The sequence below is a fragment of the Cricetulus griseus genome, assembly GCF_003668045.3.
Source record: "Cricetulus griseus strain 17A/GY chromosome 1 unlocalized genomic scaffold, alternate assembly CriGri-PICRH-1.0 chr1_1, whole genome shotgun sequence".
NCBI classification, from domain to species: Eukaryota; Metazoa; Chordata; class Mammalia; order Rodentia; family Cricetidae; genus Cricetulus; species Cricetulus griseus.
Window position 1 is genome coordinate 95,858,580 of NW_023276807.1, and position 15,508 is coordinate 95,874,087.

The 15,508-nt window shown below is 41.4% G+C and overlaps 1 protein-coding gene across 1 annotated transcript in view; it reads right to left on the reverse strand.

Moving 5' to 3' along the window:
* LOC100767606 (ATP-binding cassette sub-family A member 13) overlaps positions 1-15,508 on the reverse strand; it is a 406,786-nt gene that overhangs the window by 361,005 nt on the left and 30,273 nt on the right. The window contains exons 4-5 of the mRNA XM_035452975.1: positions 4,012-4,163; positions 2,629-2,657 (exon numbers count right to left, since the gene is read on the reverse strand). Of these exons, the coding sequence (XP_035308866.1) occupies positions 2,629-2,657; positions 4,012-4,163 (181 nt within the window). The remainder of the gene's footprint in view (positions 1-2,628; positions 2,658-4,011; positions 4,164-15,508) is intronic.

The following is a 15,508-nucleotide window of genomic DNA, read 5'->3' on the forward strand; positions in this document are numbered from 1 at the left end:
TGTGCTCTAAGTCAAACATGGTATAGTTTAGGATATTTCGGCCACAGTCTCATAAGTTGTTTACGTTGATTTGCTAGAAGGAGATACTGAATGCCATGCCCGGTTCAAAACTCCTGAGGATGCTCAGGCAGTAATGAGTGCACAGACTGAAATCAGAAAGAAGCACTGTTGGAACCTCTAGGTCCTTTTGGGTGATCATGAGCAGAGGTACTGGCAGAAGATTTTGGTAGATAGACAGGCCAAACTTAATCAACCTCGGGAAAAGAAAAGAGGCACGGAGAAGTTAATCACAAAAGCTGAGAAGATTAGACTGGCCAAGACTCAACAAGCCAGTCAGCACATTCGATTCTCTGAGTATGATTGAGAAGGACAGCAGCTCCCTTTGGGTTCCCTTGCTGGAGTGTTCCTAGAATGCTAGGACCCTGTGATGGATTGTTCTGCTGAGATCTACATTTAAAAAAAAAAAAAGCCTTTGTTCCTTGATGTGTAAATACGACTTTTCTAGAGACAAATACAAATGATTTCAAAAATAAATGTGTCTTGAAAATTTTTTTTTAAAAAAAAGTGAAAAACAATGAAAGATGGATGCTGGAAGGAAGGGGGAAGGGAAGCAGGTTTTGCTGTCACAGGCACCACTGATGGGTGGTATCCTGGGAGGACTGCTCAGGGTGCCAGCCACCATTCTCTCTGGCTGTATTTGCTACTGATGGGGAACAGATGCGGAAAGCAAATCCTCTCAGCATGTGCTTGGTATGGGATGCTGTGACCAGGAGGCTGGAATCTCAGGGAAATGTTGGCCTTGTGGCTAGAACAGATAGCCAACAGGAGGTGTGGAACCTGACAAGCTCAGGAACATCTTCTATGGCTGGTCTTTCAGCTCTCTGCATATCTTGTTTTCTGGGCTTCCACACAGCTCTGCTTCCTTCTCTCCCTACCCCTAGTCTCACACACCTTCTCAGATACATTCTCTGCCTCACCTCCATCTATACTCTCCATCCTTCAAGAATCACTTCTTCCCCAACAACTTCCACATCCATATGTCTATCCCAGACTATTTCCCTCAGCACACGGTTTGTGTCATCACACCCACCTTGACAGCACCACCTTGATGGAACACTAACATGCCCCAGCCCATCCCTGATTTTTCCTCTTCCCTCCCTTCTGCCCACCACATAGACAAGAAAATCTTGTAAAGATATAATTCATGTCTAACTCCTCTGCTCAGATTATCACACAGAGCATTCCACTCTAAATGAAAATCAAATAGAAAAATGTTGGACCATGCCTAGAATCCCAGCACTGGGGAGCTAGGCAATAGGAGTATCAGGAGTTAAAAGTCATTCTTTGCTGTGGCCACACTACAGTTCACTGTACACACTGACTCAAGAGCTGTGCATAATAATCAGATCACGGATATGACAGCAGTTTCTACTTTTCACAGTTATCATAATCTTTTCCATTTTAATTGCTGACTTATAAAGTAGGGCATCAACATTTACTTACCCTAGTTTTGAATATTAAAATAATACATCCTCATAAATAACCTACTTCAGTGTGAAATTTTTTAGTGTAAGTAAGATAAATTGTCAGATGGGATACAAAGAGCATCAAGTTGTTTATCAAAATTGATTGTATCAGCCTTTCGCTGTCACAAGCTATCTGACATTTAGGAGGGCTACTCATAATTCCCTTAAAATGCTAATTTGATCATTAAAATAGTGCTTCATCCAATGAAGCTAACGTTCTTCAATTACTTGTAAACTGAGCTTGCATGCGCCCTGGTGAATCAATCTCTCTGCCCTGGTGTAGCAGTTAGGGTAGGTGTCTGATCACAGCTGGGTATCATTTAAGGGAAGCACAGGCATCCCTGCTCAATGTACAGCACTGGTTGGCCTTTATCGTTGGATTCTTCTAATGGTTTACTATGTACACGTTCCTTGAGCTGCCTTAGGGCCATCTGAGAATTGCTCAGACACAGTGTCAGAGCACAGTGCTACCAAAAACACCTGGGTTTTGAGTGTCTGGTGGAGCAGTATGAGCAGGCAAGAACCTCGCTGTTGACAGGTTCATTCTTTGCTTAGACGTCACATCCTTGACTCTGCTGGTGGCTGGGTGAGTCTCTGTTGTGAGGCTGCCTGTCTTTGAAAGATGCTTAGCAGCATTTCCACCCTAATTCACCAGAAACAAAGGACAGCCTATCCACCCACCCTAGCTGTGACAACCTCACATGTATACAGATGATGGCAAGTCGCCCCATTGATGACTATGACCTTAACTGAAAGTCCTTCATTTAAAGCAAGTCGAAAGTAATATGCCAAAGACAAATCTCACCAATTTTGAGTTCATGTTGACTTAAATGCCTCCCCCAAAGCAACCTGAGTACCACCTACCACTCACTGCCTCCCCTCCCACCCTCTCCTCCTCATAGACCCAGAGCTCTGACTTAAGAAACTAAAACCCGTGTTTCAATCTATATCTCATGTAAATTTACTTCTGTTGAATTCCACCCTGCACAATTGTTACAAAAAAAAATCAAATGACTAATAGAGTCCTTGAAAATATAAATGCAGCTACAAAGAGAACCGTGAACCATGTCTCTGTGTTTCCAGTGTTGCTGGGGATACTCACTGTTAAAAAACTGGAGCCATAAGAGGAACCTACAATAAAACACATTTAACAGATCAGCCGGTCAGGCCCAGACTCTGTAAATGAAACAGCCAGGCTTAAAATACAAAGGTGAACAAATAGGAGAAAAAACTAACAAATAGTAAAGGATGTTCAATACTTTGTCCAGTATTTTTGCCAATCTCTAATTACACTTGGCATTGTGAGTACTTGACACAAAATGAAAGTGAATGGAAATAAAGAAAACCAAGCTAGATATGTTGGCACACCCTGTATTTGGTTGTTTTTATTATTTGCTCTGCCACCCAGCTCCCTAACAAAAACACAGAAACTTACTCTTACTTATGAATGCCCGGCCTTAGCTTAGCTTACTTTTAACCAGCTTTTCTTAACTTAAATTACCATATCTACCTTTTGCCTCTATGCTTTTACCTTTATTTATTCTATATTGTTTTCTCTTCTTCTTACTCCATGACTGGCTGTGTTGCTGGGTGGCTAGCCCCTGGTATCCTCATCTCCTCCCTTTCTCGCTCTTTTGTCTTCTCTCATCTATTTATTCTCTCTGCTCCTAAGCCCTGACTATTTCTCTCTCCTGCCTAGCTACTGGCCGTTCAGCTCTGAGAAAGACCCTTTCTCAGAACACAAAAAAAGCAAAACTTCAGATGTGACAAGAAAGAAAAGTAAAAGTATTGTTTTTTAGATTTTTAAATAACAGATGCTATAGGAAATAGCTCAGTCAATAATAAACTGAAAATAGATATACCCATCTGAAGATAATCAGTTCTCTCAATTGTATCTAAAACAAAAACTGTACTTGATGCCCCCCCCCCAAAAAAAAAATAAATGTTATTGCTTATTGAGACAAGATCTTCACCACATAATCTAGGCTGGCCTTGAACTCAGTATTGTCCTGCCACAGTTCCCAAATGCTGAGGTTACAAGCATGAACACGAACCCCATGACAGAACCCAACAGAACCCTCTCATCTGTTGTGGAAGGGCCCCTGCCTTTTGTTGAGACCCTCTCTCAAAAACCAAAAAAGGAAAGACCAAGTCATATATCCAGGGAAAGGGGGGAATCGAAAATGTGTGTAGAGAAGGTGTGGACAGTTCTTAAATATGGAAAGACAACATGGGATGGGTAAGTGGCGTTAGAAAAGGTGATTAAGCTAGGTGGGCCTCAGCCTATGGGAGGGCTGACTTACTCCTCCTTTGTACCCTTTATTCCTCCCAGAGAGGAAGATCCAACCCCACCCTCCATAAGAGCAAGCACTGCTGGCCTCATCCAGCAGGGGGCGTGCCTTCTCCTAAACCCTTCAGAAGCAGCTAGCATAAAAGATTCTCACTCTGTCCAAGGAGAAACATGGTTTCCTTTTCAGGATCTTACCTGGGGTTTCTGATCTTTTCAGCCAGAGGTTTTGTAAGCTCTTTGCCTTGTCCATTGTTTCAAAAATGTCCTCAGCCAGGTCCTGTAGCTCTTTTAAAAAGACCAGGCTACTGACTTTGCTGTCATGAGTTGCACTTTGGAACCTAGACAAACTTCAGACACAAAGAATAAATACCACAGGTGGGAAGAACTCTTACAGTTATCAGTTTCCCTGGTGTTTAAAAGATTTTAACACTCCATACCAAAGTGTCTTCAGTGAAATACACACAAGGTACCATGCCTACCACCCACCAGAGAAACCCCTGACCATCATCCAGAATGGAAATTATCTCTAAAATATGAACATGTAAGATTAGAAAAATTGAGTAAGAGGCCCAAATCCAAGCCCGGAAGCAGCATCAGAGAAAGGGCCGAGCTTCTGGCCCTGAGCAGCTTCAAGAGAGACACGAAACTCAGATCCGGGAGCAGCGTCAGAGGTAGGCTCGAGTTACAGGCCCCAACCAGCATCAATGAGAGGTCTGAATTCCATCCCAGAAGCAGCATCAGAGGAAGGCCCAAACTTCAGGCCCAGAGCTGCAATGTCAGAGGGAGGCAGGAGCTTCATGCCCTGAGCAACATCAGTGAGAGACCCGAATCCCAACCCAGAAGCAGCATCAGAGGAAGGCTGGAGCTTCAGGCCTGGAGCAATGTCAAGGGAGCCATAAGCCTCAGAACCAGGAACAGTATCAGAGGGAGGCCCCAGCCTCAGCCCCAGGAGTAAGGAGTGATCACCAGGTGAAGCAACAGTAGTGCTTTCCAGCAGTAACTTCCAGAAACTATTGCAAAAAGTTCCTCTGGGAAAGAGCACCTGTGTCCCAGCCAGCATCCACTGCCATTTAAGACATGAGCTCTGAAACAGAGGTAATAAAGAAACACAAACTAAGGGAATTCTGGAAAGGGAAAATCTGAATAAATGAGCAGGAACCACAAATGCAAGCATAAACAACAGAATACAAGAGAAGGAATAGAGAACTTCAGGCATTGAAGATAACTTGGAGGCAATAGATTCATCAGTCAAAGAAAATTTTAAATCCAGCAAATCCTTAACACAAAACGTGCAGGAAATCTGGGACAACATGAAAAGACTAAACCTAAGAATAATAGAGATAAAAGAAGGAGAAGACAGGCCAGGCGTTGGTGGTGCACACCTTTAATCCCAGCACTCGGGAGGCAGAGGCAGGTGGATCTCTGTGAGTTCGAGACCAGCCTGGTCTACAAGAGCTAGTTCCAGGACAGCCTCCAAAGCCACAGAGAAACCCTGTCTCGAGAAAAAAAAAAGAAAACATAAAAAAGAAGGAGAAGATACAGAATAAAGAAAGAATATTAAGAGCTGCAAAGGAGAAAGGCCAGGTAACATATAAAGGCAGACCTATCAGAATTACACCTGATTTATCAATGGAAACAATGAAAGCCAGAAAGAAGGTCCTTGTCAGAGGTTATGCAGACACTAAGAGGCCATGGATGCCAGCCCAGACTACCTTGGTTGGCAAAGCTTTCAATAACCATGGATGGAGAAAACAAGATAATCCATGATAAAACCAAAGTTATGCAATATCTATCCACTAACCCAGACCTATGGAAAGTACTAGAAGGAAAATGCCCACCCAAGGAAATCGCCTATGTCCACAAGAGCACAGGAATAAATGGGACCTTCTGAAACTGAGAAGCTTCTGTAAAGCAAAGAACATGGTCAACAATATAAAACAGCTCCCTACAAAATGAGGAAAGATCTTTACCAACCCCGCATCTGACAGAGGGCTGATCTCTAAAATATACAAAGAACCCAAGAAACTAGAAATCAAACTACCAAATAACCCAATTAAAAAATGTAAAAAATGGGGTGCAGGTCTAAACAGAGAATTCTCAAGGGAACAATCTCAAATGGCAGAAAGACACTTAAGGAAATGCTCAATATCCTTAGTCATCAGGGAAATGCAAATCAAAACCATTCTGAGATTCCATCTTACATCGGTCAGAATGGCTAAGATCAAAAACACCAATGACAGTTTATGCTAGAGAGGATGTGAGAAAGGGGAACACTCCTCCATTACTGATAAGAGTGCAAACTTGTACATCCTCTGTGGAAATCAGTATGGCGATTCCTCAGAAAATTAGGGATCAACCTACCTCAAGACCCTGCAATACCACTGTTGGGCGTATACCCGAAGGAGGCACATTTACACCACAAGGACATTTGCTCAGCTATGTTCATAGCAACATTATTTGTAATAGCCAGATCTTTGAAACAGCCTAGATGCCCCTCAACTGAATGGATAAAGAAAATATGGTATATTTACACAATGGAGTACTATTCAGTGGTAAGAAACAATGACATCCTAAAATTTGCAGGCAAATGAACAGAACTAGAAAAAAAATCTTAAGTGAGATAACCCAAAACCAGGAAGACAAATATAGTATGTACTCATTCATAAGTGGATACTAGAAATAAAGCAAAAGATACCCAGCCTACAATCCACAACCCCAGAGAAGCTAGAACCCTTTTCCAGAAACAGATGGAAGCAGATGCAGAAATCCACAACGAACCAATGGGCCAAGCTCCTGGAGTACAACTGATGTGAAGAGCGATAATATGAACAAAAGAGTCAAGACCATGATAGGGAAACCCACAGAATCAGGTGACCCAAGATAGTAAGAGATCACTGACTCAGGTCTGACAAATGGGGAATCTGCATAAGACTGAACTAGACTTCCTTAACATAGGTGACAATGGTGTGTCTGGGACATTATATGAGACCACTGGCAGTGGGTCCAAGATCTAACACTAATGCACAAACTGACTTAGTGGAGCCCATTCTATATGGAGAGATACTTTGCCCAACCTAGACACAGGGGTGTGGGGGGTGGAGAGGTGCCTTGGTCCTGCCTCAAAGAGATGATGGGACAGACTTAGTAGACTTCCTAGGGGAGGCCTTACCTTCTCTGTAGAGCAGATGGGAAGAGAGGGGGTGAGGGGAACAGGAGGAGAGGAGGCAGGGGAAACTGGGATTGGAATGTAAAAAAAATAAATTAATAAAAAGTGTATAAAACATAAAAAAGATTTAAAAATTATCCTCATTACCTTCATCATCTGTAAAACACAAAATTTTATATAGTCATTAGCCATTTTTTTCATTTATTCAACATGTGTTATACATACACCCCATGCAAAGTGCAGAGAATAAGCATCAGTGAGCATGAGCAGGAAACAGACAGGACTATGGGTAGAGATAGTTGCTTTGAGACAATGAATGCATGATACCAGGTGGTGGAGAGGGGCTCATAGCTGATAGCTGAGAAATGGCCCAAGAAGAGGAAGAACTGGGGAGTCAGTGCTGGGCATAGGGGCACACATGTAAAGGCCTCAGGGTGGGTCCAAAAGTCAGAAGTGTCTAGGTAAGAGAGAGGAGAAGTTGACAAAGCCAGAGGATTCCAAGAAGTTAGTCATGAGAAGACAACTATTCAACAGCACATCCAACAGATCCACTGAATGTGAACATCCATGAACAACTACTCAACAGATCTTTTGGCATGACCTGTCTAAACAGGAGAAACCATTCAAGCATGCTCTTAGCTGTAGAAGCAACATTTGCTAAGCCCAGTGCCTGTTCATAGTAAAAGGTTCCTGTAAATGACACCTACTTCCTCAGCTGGTAAGGAACGCTTGCAGAACACCTGCTGCTAACTTCCCTTTGCCAGTGAGAACCTCAAGGCTTTCCCACAAAGATCAAGAGCCAGCAACAGCAGTGCTTCCTCCCCGTGCCTTTTCAATATCTACTGCAACTGCCTAAGGCATGAGAGCAAAGAGGAACTAAAGATGCATGAATTTAAACAGAAGTAATGCTGGGTTGCAGGGATGCCTCAGTGCTCAAGAGCAATTGTTGATTTTGCAGAGGACCCACATGGTGACTTGAAAGCATCTGTAACTCCACTCCCAAAGGATCCAAAGCCCTATTCTTTCCTCCTTGGACACCAGGTATACATGTGGTTGGTACATAGGCATTCATGCAGGCAAAATACACATATACATTAAATATTAACATCAATAAATATTTTTAAAAGAAGCAAAGAAAGACCTTCTTCAAAGATGCATCGTGGTATATAAATTCAATAACTGTAAATAAACTTCAAAAGAATTTTTAAAAGCTAAAATAAAAGCCTAGCAGTGTAGCACATGCCTTTAATTCCAGTACTTCAGAGGCAGAGGCAAGTGGATCTCTTGCCTTGTGATTGAGGTCAGTCTGGTCTACAAAGTGAATTCCAGGACAGCCAGGGCTATTACATGGGGAAACTGTCTCAAAAACTGAGAGAGAGAGAGCGAAAGAGAGAGAGAGAGAGAGAGAGAGAGAGAGAGAGAGAGAGAGAGAGAGAGAGAAGAAGAAGAAGAAGAAGAAGAAGAAGAAGAAGAAGAAGAAGAAGAAGAAGAAGAAGAAGAAGAAGAAGAAGAAGAAGACCACAAACAAATACCATAAGGTTCCATTCTTTATTACACTGACATTCTCAAAATGACAAAACTAGAGAGACAGAGGACCGATCAGTGATTGGTGTGGACAACATGTAGACAGGGAATGACTTCAGGAAAGGCATGAGGGAATTCTCATGTTCTCTGTATCTGGATTGTAGCATCACATGAGCTTGTTCCAGTGCCACATGGCAGGGAAGTACAGACATACATACACATACACGCTTGCAATGAGTTCCATCCCCAGTACAAGGATGGAAGGAAAAGAGTGGGAGAGAAGGAAGCAGAGAGGAAGAAGGAAGAGGGGGAGGGAGGGGAAGGGAGACAAAGGGGAAGGAGAGATGGGAAGGATGGAGGGAATTTTAAGTAATGATGAGAAAAAAATGAACCCTCAAAACTTGCAGGCAGAAAGATAAAATAGAGTGATAACCCTGACCAGGGACATCTTCAGGCTAAGCAATATAATGTTCTCAATGTGGCCTCCAAGTCCACGAAAAACAACTGTGGCAGCCATTGCCACTATCACCCACCAGCAGAGGATCCACGGCTGAAAAGCTAGTAAGAAACTGATAGTGTGACCCATCTATGTGACCGCCAAAGTTTGTGATTCATAAGACAAGTAAAAGCAAATAAAAATAGTAGGTTTCTGTAGGTTTTTTTTCCTGTCATAGCCACTTTGGGAGAGCACCAACAATTGACTATTCTTCAAAATGCTAAATAAAATTGCCATACAACCTAAGGAAAGTCTATGAGAAAAAAAACAGCCTGAAAAAAGAAACTTGTACACAAATACTGCATCATTCATAATAGCTGAAACACAGAAAAAAGTTTAAGTATCCATCAATGCATGAATAGATAAGTCAATCACTAATTTAAAATATGAAATATTGTTGGGTACCACATAAAGGAACCTCCAAGTAAAAAAAAAAAAAGACACATATGCATGAATGAGCACACACACACACACCACACACAACACACACCACACACACACAACAAATATCAACAAGCACACACATATATACATACAGCCATACACACACACACACACACACACACACACACACACACACACACACACAGCTACACAAACATACAGGCACACACACACAGAGATGCAGTATATAAACAAATATACACACATATACAGACAGACACGTATACACATAGCTACATATATACATACACACAAATACATACTCATGCACACAAACATAGATGATGGGAGATGTCCTTCTGAATGCTGTGAATATATGTTTCTCTTATTGGTTGATGAATAAAGCTGTTTCAGCCAATGGACAAACAGGAAGTATAGGCAGGGCTACCAGACTAGGAGAATTCTGGGAAAGGAGCCAGAGAGTGAATCTCCAGAGAGATGCCATATAGCTAATGGGAAGGTTGACTGCCCGGACATTTTTCAGTAAGCCAAGACACATGGAGATACATAGATTAATAGAAATGGGTTAATAATTAAGAAAAAGCTAACCAGTAAGATGCTTAAGCCATCAGCCAAACAGTTTATGATTAATACAAGCCTCTGTGTGTTTATTTGGGATTAAATGGCTGCGGCACCTGGCAGGACAGAAACTTCGGCTACACATAGACACTAACACACAAAACTGCAAACTTCACAAATCTTAGTTTCAAAGGAACTGTCCAAAGTACTGAAATCTATAGCCAAGGAAGGAGACTGCTGAAGTCCAGCACTGAGCATAGAAGGAAATAAATACTATGGACACAGATTTTTCTTTTTGAGGGAAAGAAAAAAATAATTGATTATGATGATCAATATTAACTGTAATTTACAACTGTGAATAAGGCAAAACTAATGGGTTGTATACTTTAAACGAGTCACTCACATAATGTAAATTAGATCACAATTCACCTCAACTTTTTTCTAAAAACATAATGCCAAATCAAAATCTTAGCATGCACTTTGTAGAAATACATAAGCAAATTTCGAAAATGTTTCGAAAATCCATAAGCCCTAGAATGTTAAAATGACTTTTAAGAAGAATGAAGCTGAGAACTTACACTGCCTCCAAGATTTTCCCTGACCTACCGTCATTAAGGTCAGAAAGGACAGTGGAACAGGAAAAGGCAGAACTGCATGCTATCATTGCCTCAACTGATGCTTTGCACAGTCAGGCAAATAAGGAAGATTGTTTTTAACAAAGGAAAAGAAACAGTTAAGAAAAATGGCTTCCATGAAAGCCAAAACATTGAAGTTTTCTGGTGAGGACCATAACTCCAATCTGAAATAGCACCAAAGAATCAAAGGGAAGTATGTCTGCAAACATAGAGTACATTAGTTGGGCTTCAGCAATAAATCACTATATGCTGGGTGCATTAAATAGCACAAATGTCTTTTCTCACTGATCTGGAGGTCAGAGACCTTCATAGCAGGGTCCTGGGTTGGCTAGGATCAGAGGTAGGGAAGGGGCATCTTCATGGTGCGCAGAAGACCATCCTTAGATGTGTCCTAACAGATCAGGGAAGCACTCTGGTGTGTCTCCCTTTTAATGAAAGAGGTCTATTATATCAAAGATCCTTGGGATATTTTTGAACTTTAATCCACTAAAGATCCTGTCATTGGTATAGTCGTATGGGTGGTTAAAGCTTCAATGTGTGAATTATGAGACAGAACAGTTAAGTCCATAACTTGCCATGCCAGCACCTAAGTCTCACAATTCAAGGCCTTTTCTTATGTAAATGGCATGTGCTCAATCATAACATCCCCCAAAGTTTTGACTCATTTCATTATTGATTCTGAAGTCCAGTTACAAGACCTCTGCTACATATCATCTAAAGAGTATATGAGTGACACTTAAGGAGAAACACATGTTCAAGGGAATATCTTCCAGTCATAAGTATATGAATTCAGAGAAAGTATATGTTTTCAAAACATAATCACGGTCAGCAGATCACAGACCTTGACATTTCAAACAAGAGAAACTGTAAGGCTAAATAGTGTGGCACACTTGAAATAAGCCTGAAATTAAATGGGGCACTTTAAGTTTTTGTTTTTGTTTTTTTTGTTTTTGTTTTTTCAAGACAGGGTTGCTCTGTGGCTTTGGAGGCTGTCCTGGAACTAGTTCTTGTAGACCAGGCTGGTCTCGAACTCACAGAGATCTGCCTGCCTCTGCCTCTGCCTCTGCCTCTGACTCCCAAGTGCTGGGATTAAAGGCATGCACCATCACCACCCAGCATGGGGGCACTTTAAGTTAAAGCTTAAGGTTAAAGTACAATTATGCTTCATCCAATATCCTGAACTGCAGAGCAGCTGTGGGAATGATAGCATACACAGTTTTGCAGAGAATCCACCTATAGGCTCCCTGTGAAAGTGACATCTCTTTGACTCTTTCTGAAGACTCCAACTAGAAAGCAGCATGCAAGGATAGTTCCCACCTCAGAGTTACTGAAAAGGGCATCTTGTGCCAAGGAAAATAAAGAAGTGACTATATCCATTGAAACCTTGAAGGAATCATCCTTGCTTCCTGGGTCTATGGGGATAAATATATTTTTTTAAAAAATAAGGGTGCCAATGCACTTCTTTCTGGGTAGGATAAAACTAGGATAACAACAAAGCAGGAAAATATTGCAGATGATATGTGTCTTGGGCATCCATTATTGTGATAAAAACACCATGACCATAAGCAAGTTTGGAAGAAAAGGGTTTATTCATATTACTCTTATTAGGAATTCATCACTGAGGAGGGAAGTCAGGGAAGGAACTCAAGCAAGGAAGGAAACTGGAGGCAGGAACTGAAGTAAAAGCTGAAGAACTTTGCTTAATGGCTTGTTCCTTGTGGTTTTCTCACCCTGCATTCTTATAGTTCCCAGAATCACCACAAACAGTGAGCTGGGCCTCCCACATCAATTCACTAATTAAGAAAATGCACTACAGACTTGCCTACATGTCAAACTTAATGGAGGCATTTTCTCAATTATAGTTTCTTCCATGTTAACTCCAGCTTGTGTCAAGTTGACATAAAACTATACAAAAAAATTGGTCCCTTATTATCTTGACATGCAAACACATCACTATTCCACTAGAACCTTTTCTTTCTCATTTGGCCCCAAGATGGCATAATAACATTAAAATTATAGAATGAAACATTACAACTTTTAAAAGTCTTTAAAAGTTCAAACACTTTAAAATGTTTGTCTCTTTAAAACCTCCAAAGTCTCTCTCAAAGTTCAAAGCCTCCAAAATCTCTCTAAAACTTCAAAGACTCTTAAAAATTCCAAAGTCTTTCAAATTCGGGCTTCAGTGAAATCAGAATAAGTTAAACACATTTCTTCAAGAGGGAAGAACCATGGCACAGTCACAACTGAACAAAGTAAAACCAAAGTCCAACAGTGTCAAATCAGTATCAGATATCTGGGACTCATTAAGAATCTTCTGGGCTCCTTCAAGGGCCTTGGAAAGCCATTATAGCACATACAGCTTGTCTCACAGGCTCAGGCTGGTTACATTTCACTCCTGATAATGTCCTTGGTAGTTGTCCCATGATACTGGCATCTACAAAATGTTGGAGTCTCCACTGTAACTGGGCTGCACATTCACCAATAGCTTTCCTGTGCTGTCTTCAGGGACTCCGAACCTGCCATGTTGTATCAAGCATCAACCTCTCTTCATGACCTCTTCAGTTCTGGTGTTTTCACTACTGCTAAGGCTTCACCTTCACCAATGACCTCTCGTGACTTCTCATGGTGCCAAGCCCCAGTTGCTCTCCATGACTTCTTCACTCCTTCAAAGCCAGTACCAGTACCACCTGAGTGACTCTTACACTACCAAGTTTGGCTGCCAACAAGAAATACAACCTAGGCTGCATCTGGAACACAGAGTCTATGTGCTAAATCTGAGGAAACACTTCCCATAAAATGTCAAATGCAAAAAAAAATTTCAAATGCTTTGCAAACCAACTGTTTCATTTTAGTAGTTCTGGTTTCTTCCAATTCTTCAGCTCCAGCAGAAAGATACCACAGACTCTTAAGACAAAATATATAAACAGCCCTGGTAGATTCTTCCTTCCGAAACCTCACAAGCCTGGCATCCATTGTCTGCACTTCTCTCAGCAGTATCTTCTAAGTTCCCACAGTAATTCATTAAACTCTCAACACTCAACAGCTTCTTTAGCCCAAAGTCCTCCACAGTTCTCCTCAAAATATGGTCAAAGTCTATCGCAGAAATACCCCACAAGTATGTTACCAATTTCTGTCTTAGCTAGGGTTTCTGTTGCTGTGATGAAATGCCATGCATGACCATAAGCAAGCTGAGGAGAACAGCATTAATTCCATGTTGCATTTCCACTCCCACCTACGAAGCTGCTTTGGATGAAGCAGGAGGATTTAGCTACTCAAAAAAGCCTGAATCCTTGGTCAGTCAGAGTATCTGAGAAACTAGAAGGGACAAATTTTAAAAGACAAGGGTGAAAAGAAACCTAGGAAGCTGGAAGTTGAGGCAGCACAGATGATGAACACAGAACAGACAGCAGCAGAGAGGGAAAATGATCATTAAGAACTTAAAAATACTTTAGACTGAAAAAAAAACAGAACATAGTGGTGGTTGTAGCATGTGGATAATTAAAATAACTGAAACTTTTTAAGATTTTAATTATGTCTATGCAGAAGTGGGGGTGTGTATATGAGTGCAGATGCCTGCCAAAGCCAAGAAAGGGAATCGGGTCCCGTGGAGCTGAAGTTATGAAGCTGAATCCCTCCCAGGTAATGTGAGAGCTGAGAACTAAACTCAGGACCTCGGTAAGAGCAGTACATGCTCTCAGCACTGATCCATCTCTCCAACCCAAAACTTTTCCTATTAGTAGGGGTAGCATTTTAAGCAGAAATTGAGAGTGAAAGTCTAAACTACCAACCTAAGTGGAGGACAGCGCAAGATATGCAGGAAAGAGCAAAGAACACGCTGGCAGGGCTGACTTCAATCTGTCCCTTAAAGATGATTGGCAGCAGGAGGGGTCAGAGGTCCAGAGCACACGGGTAGCACAGAGCACTTCAAATGTGCTTCTGTTTATTCACTTTATCTTGAACTAGGAGTGACTCCCTAACAAAACACTCTGTGAGAATATCCCCTTAATCTGTGGCCGGTAATAACTGTGGTTGCACTCTGAAATCCTCTTATTGGAGCAGAGGGGAATCGCCCTACAAAGCCAGGAATGAGGAAGCTGATTTTCATAATCATATACCACATCAGAATGTACCTAGACATTCTGCCCAAGGTAAGCCTCCCTGAGTGATGAGGAAGATCATGGCCATTCATGAGGCAAATTAACCATGGTGATATCTAACTAGCTTTGAAATGAAAACATGTTCTCAGGCTTTGTAAACCAAGACACTCAGAAGGGAGCTGCTGAGGGTTTTGTTGCTATTGTTTTGTCTTATGTGGGTTTTGTTTTGTTTTTGCTTTGAATGTCAGCAGAATTCACACCAAAAAAAAAAAAAAAAAAAAAAAAAACATGAAAACAAATGAGCAGTGCCTGGCAGGGCAGGTCTGAAAGCCAAGCTCTCCCTTCGAGCCTGTTTCTTTCTCAAAGCTCACTCTTTTCTCACTCCTTATGCTGTTCTTTCTGCTTTCATCTTATATTTCCCACACCTCTAAGTTGGCTCTCCTCAATACTAAGAGGAGTTTTAAAATTTAAAGCTCTTAAAATCCTAGCAGTACTGGAGAATTTTGCAACTGACTATGGTTTTGAACATGGGAGATAAACACTTGCAAGGGTGACTTTATAATCCTTGAGTTTCTGCAAACTGGAACGGGAGTGTTAAAATGGAGGAGCACACAGACAAAAAACTAGTTATTTCTTAGAGTGAAAAAAATAATAGTCTACCAGACCAACACCAATACTTCCCCAAATAGTCCATAAAATAAAAAAAGGAACAGACACTGCCAATCTCATAGTAAGGTAGTATAAACCTGGTGATAATAAAATCTAGATAAAAAGACAACAAAAATGAACATTGTTGACCTATTTCCCGGAC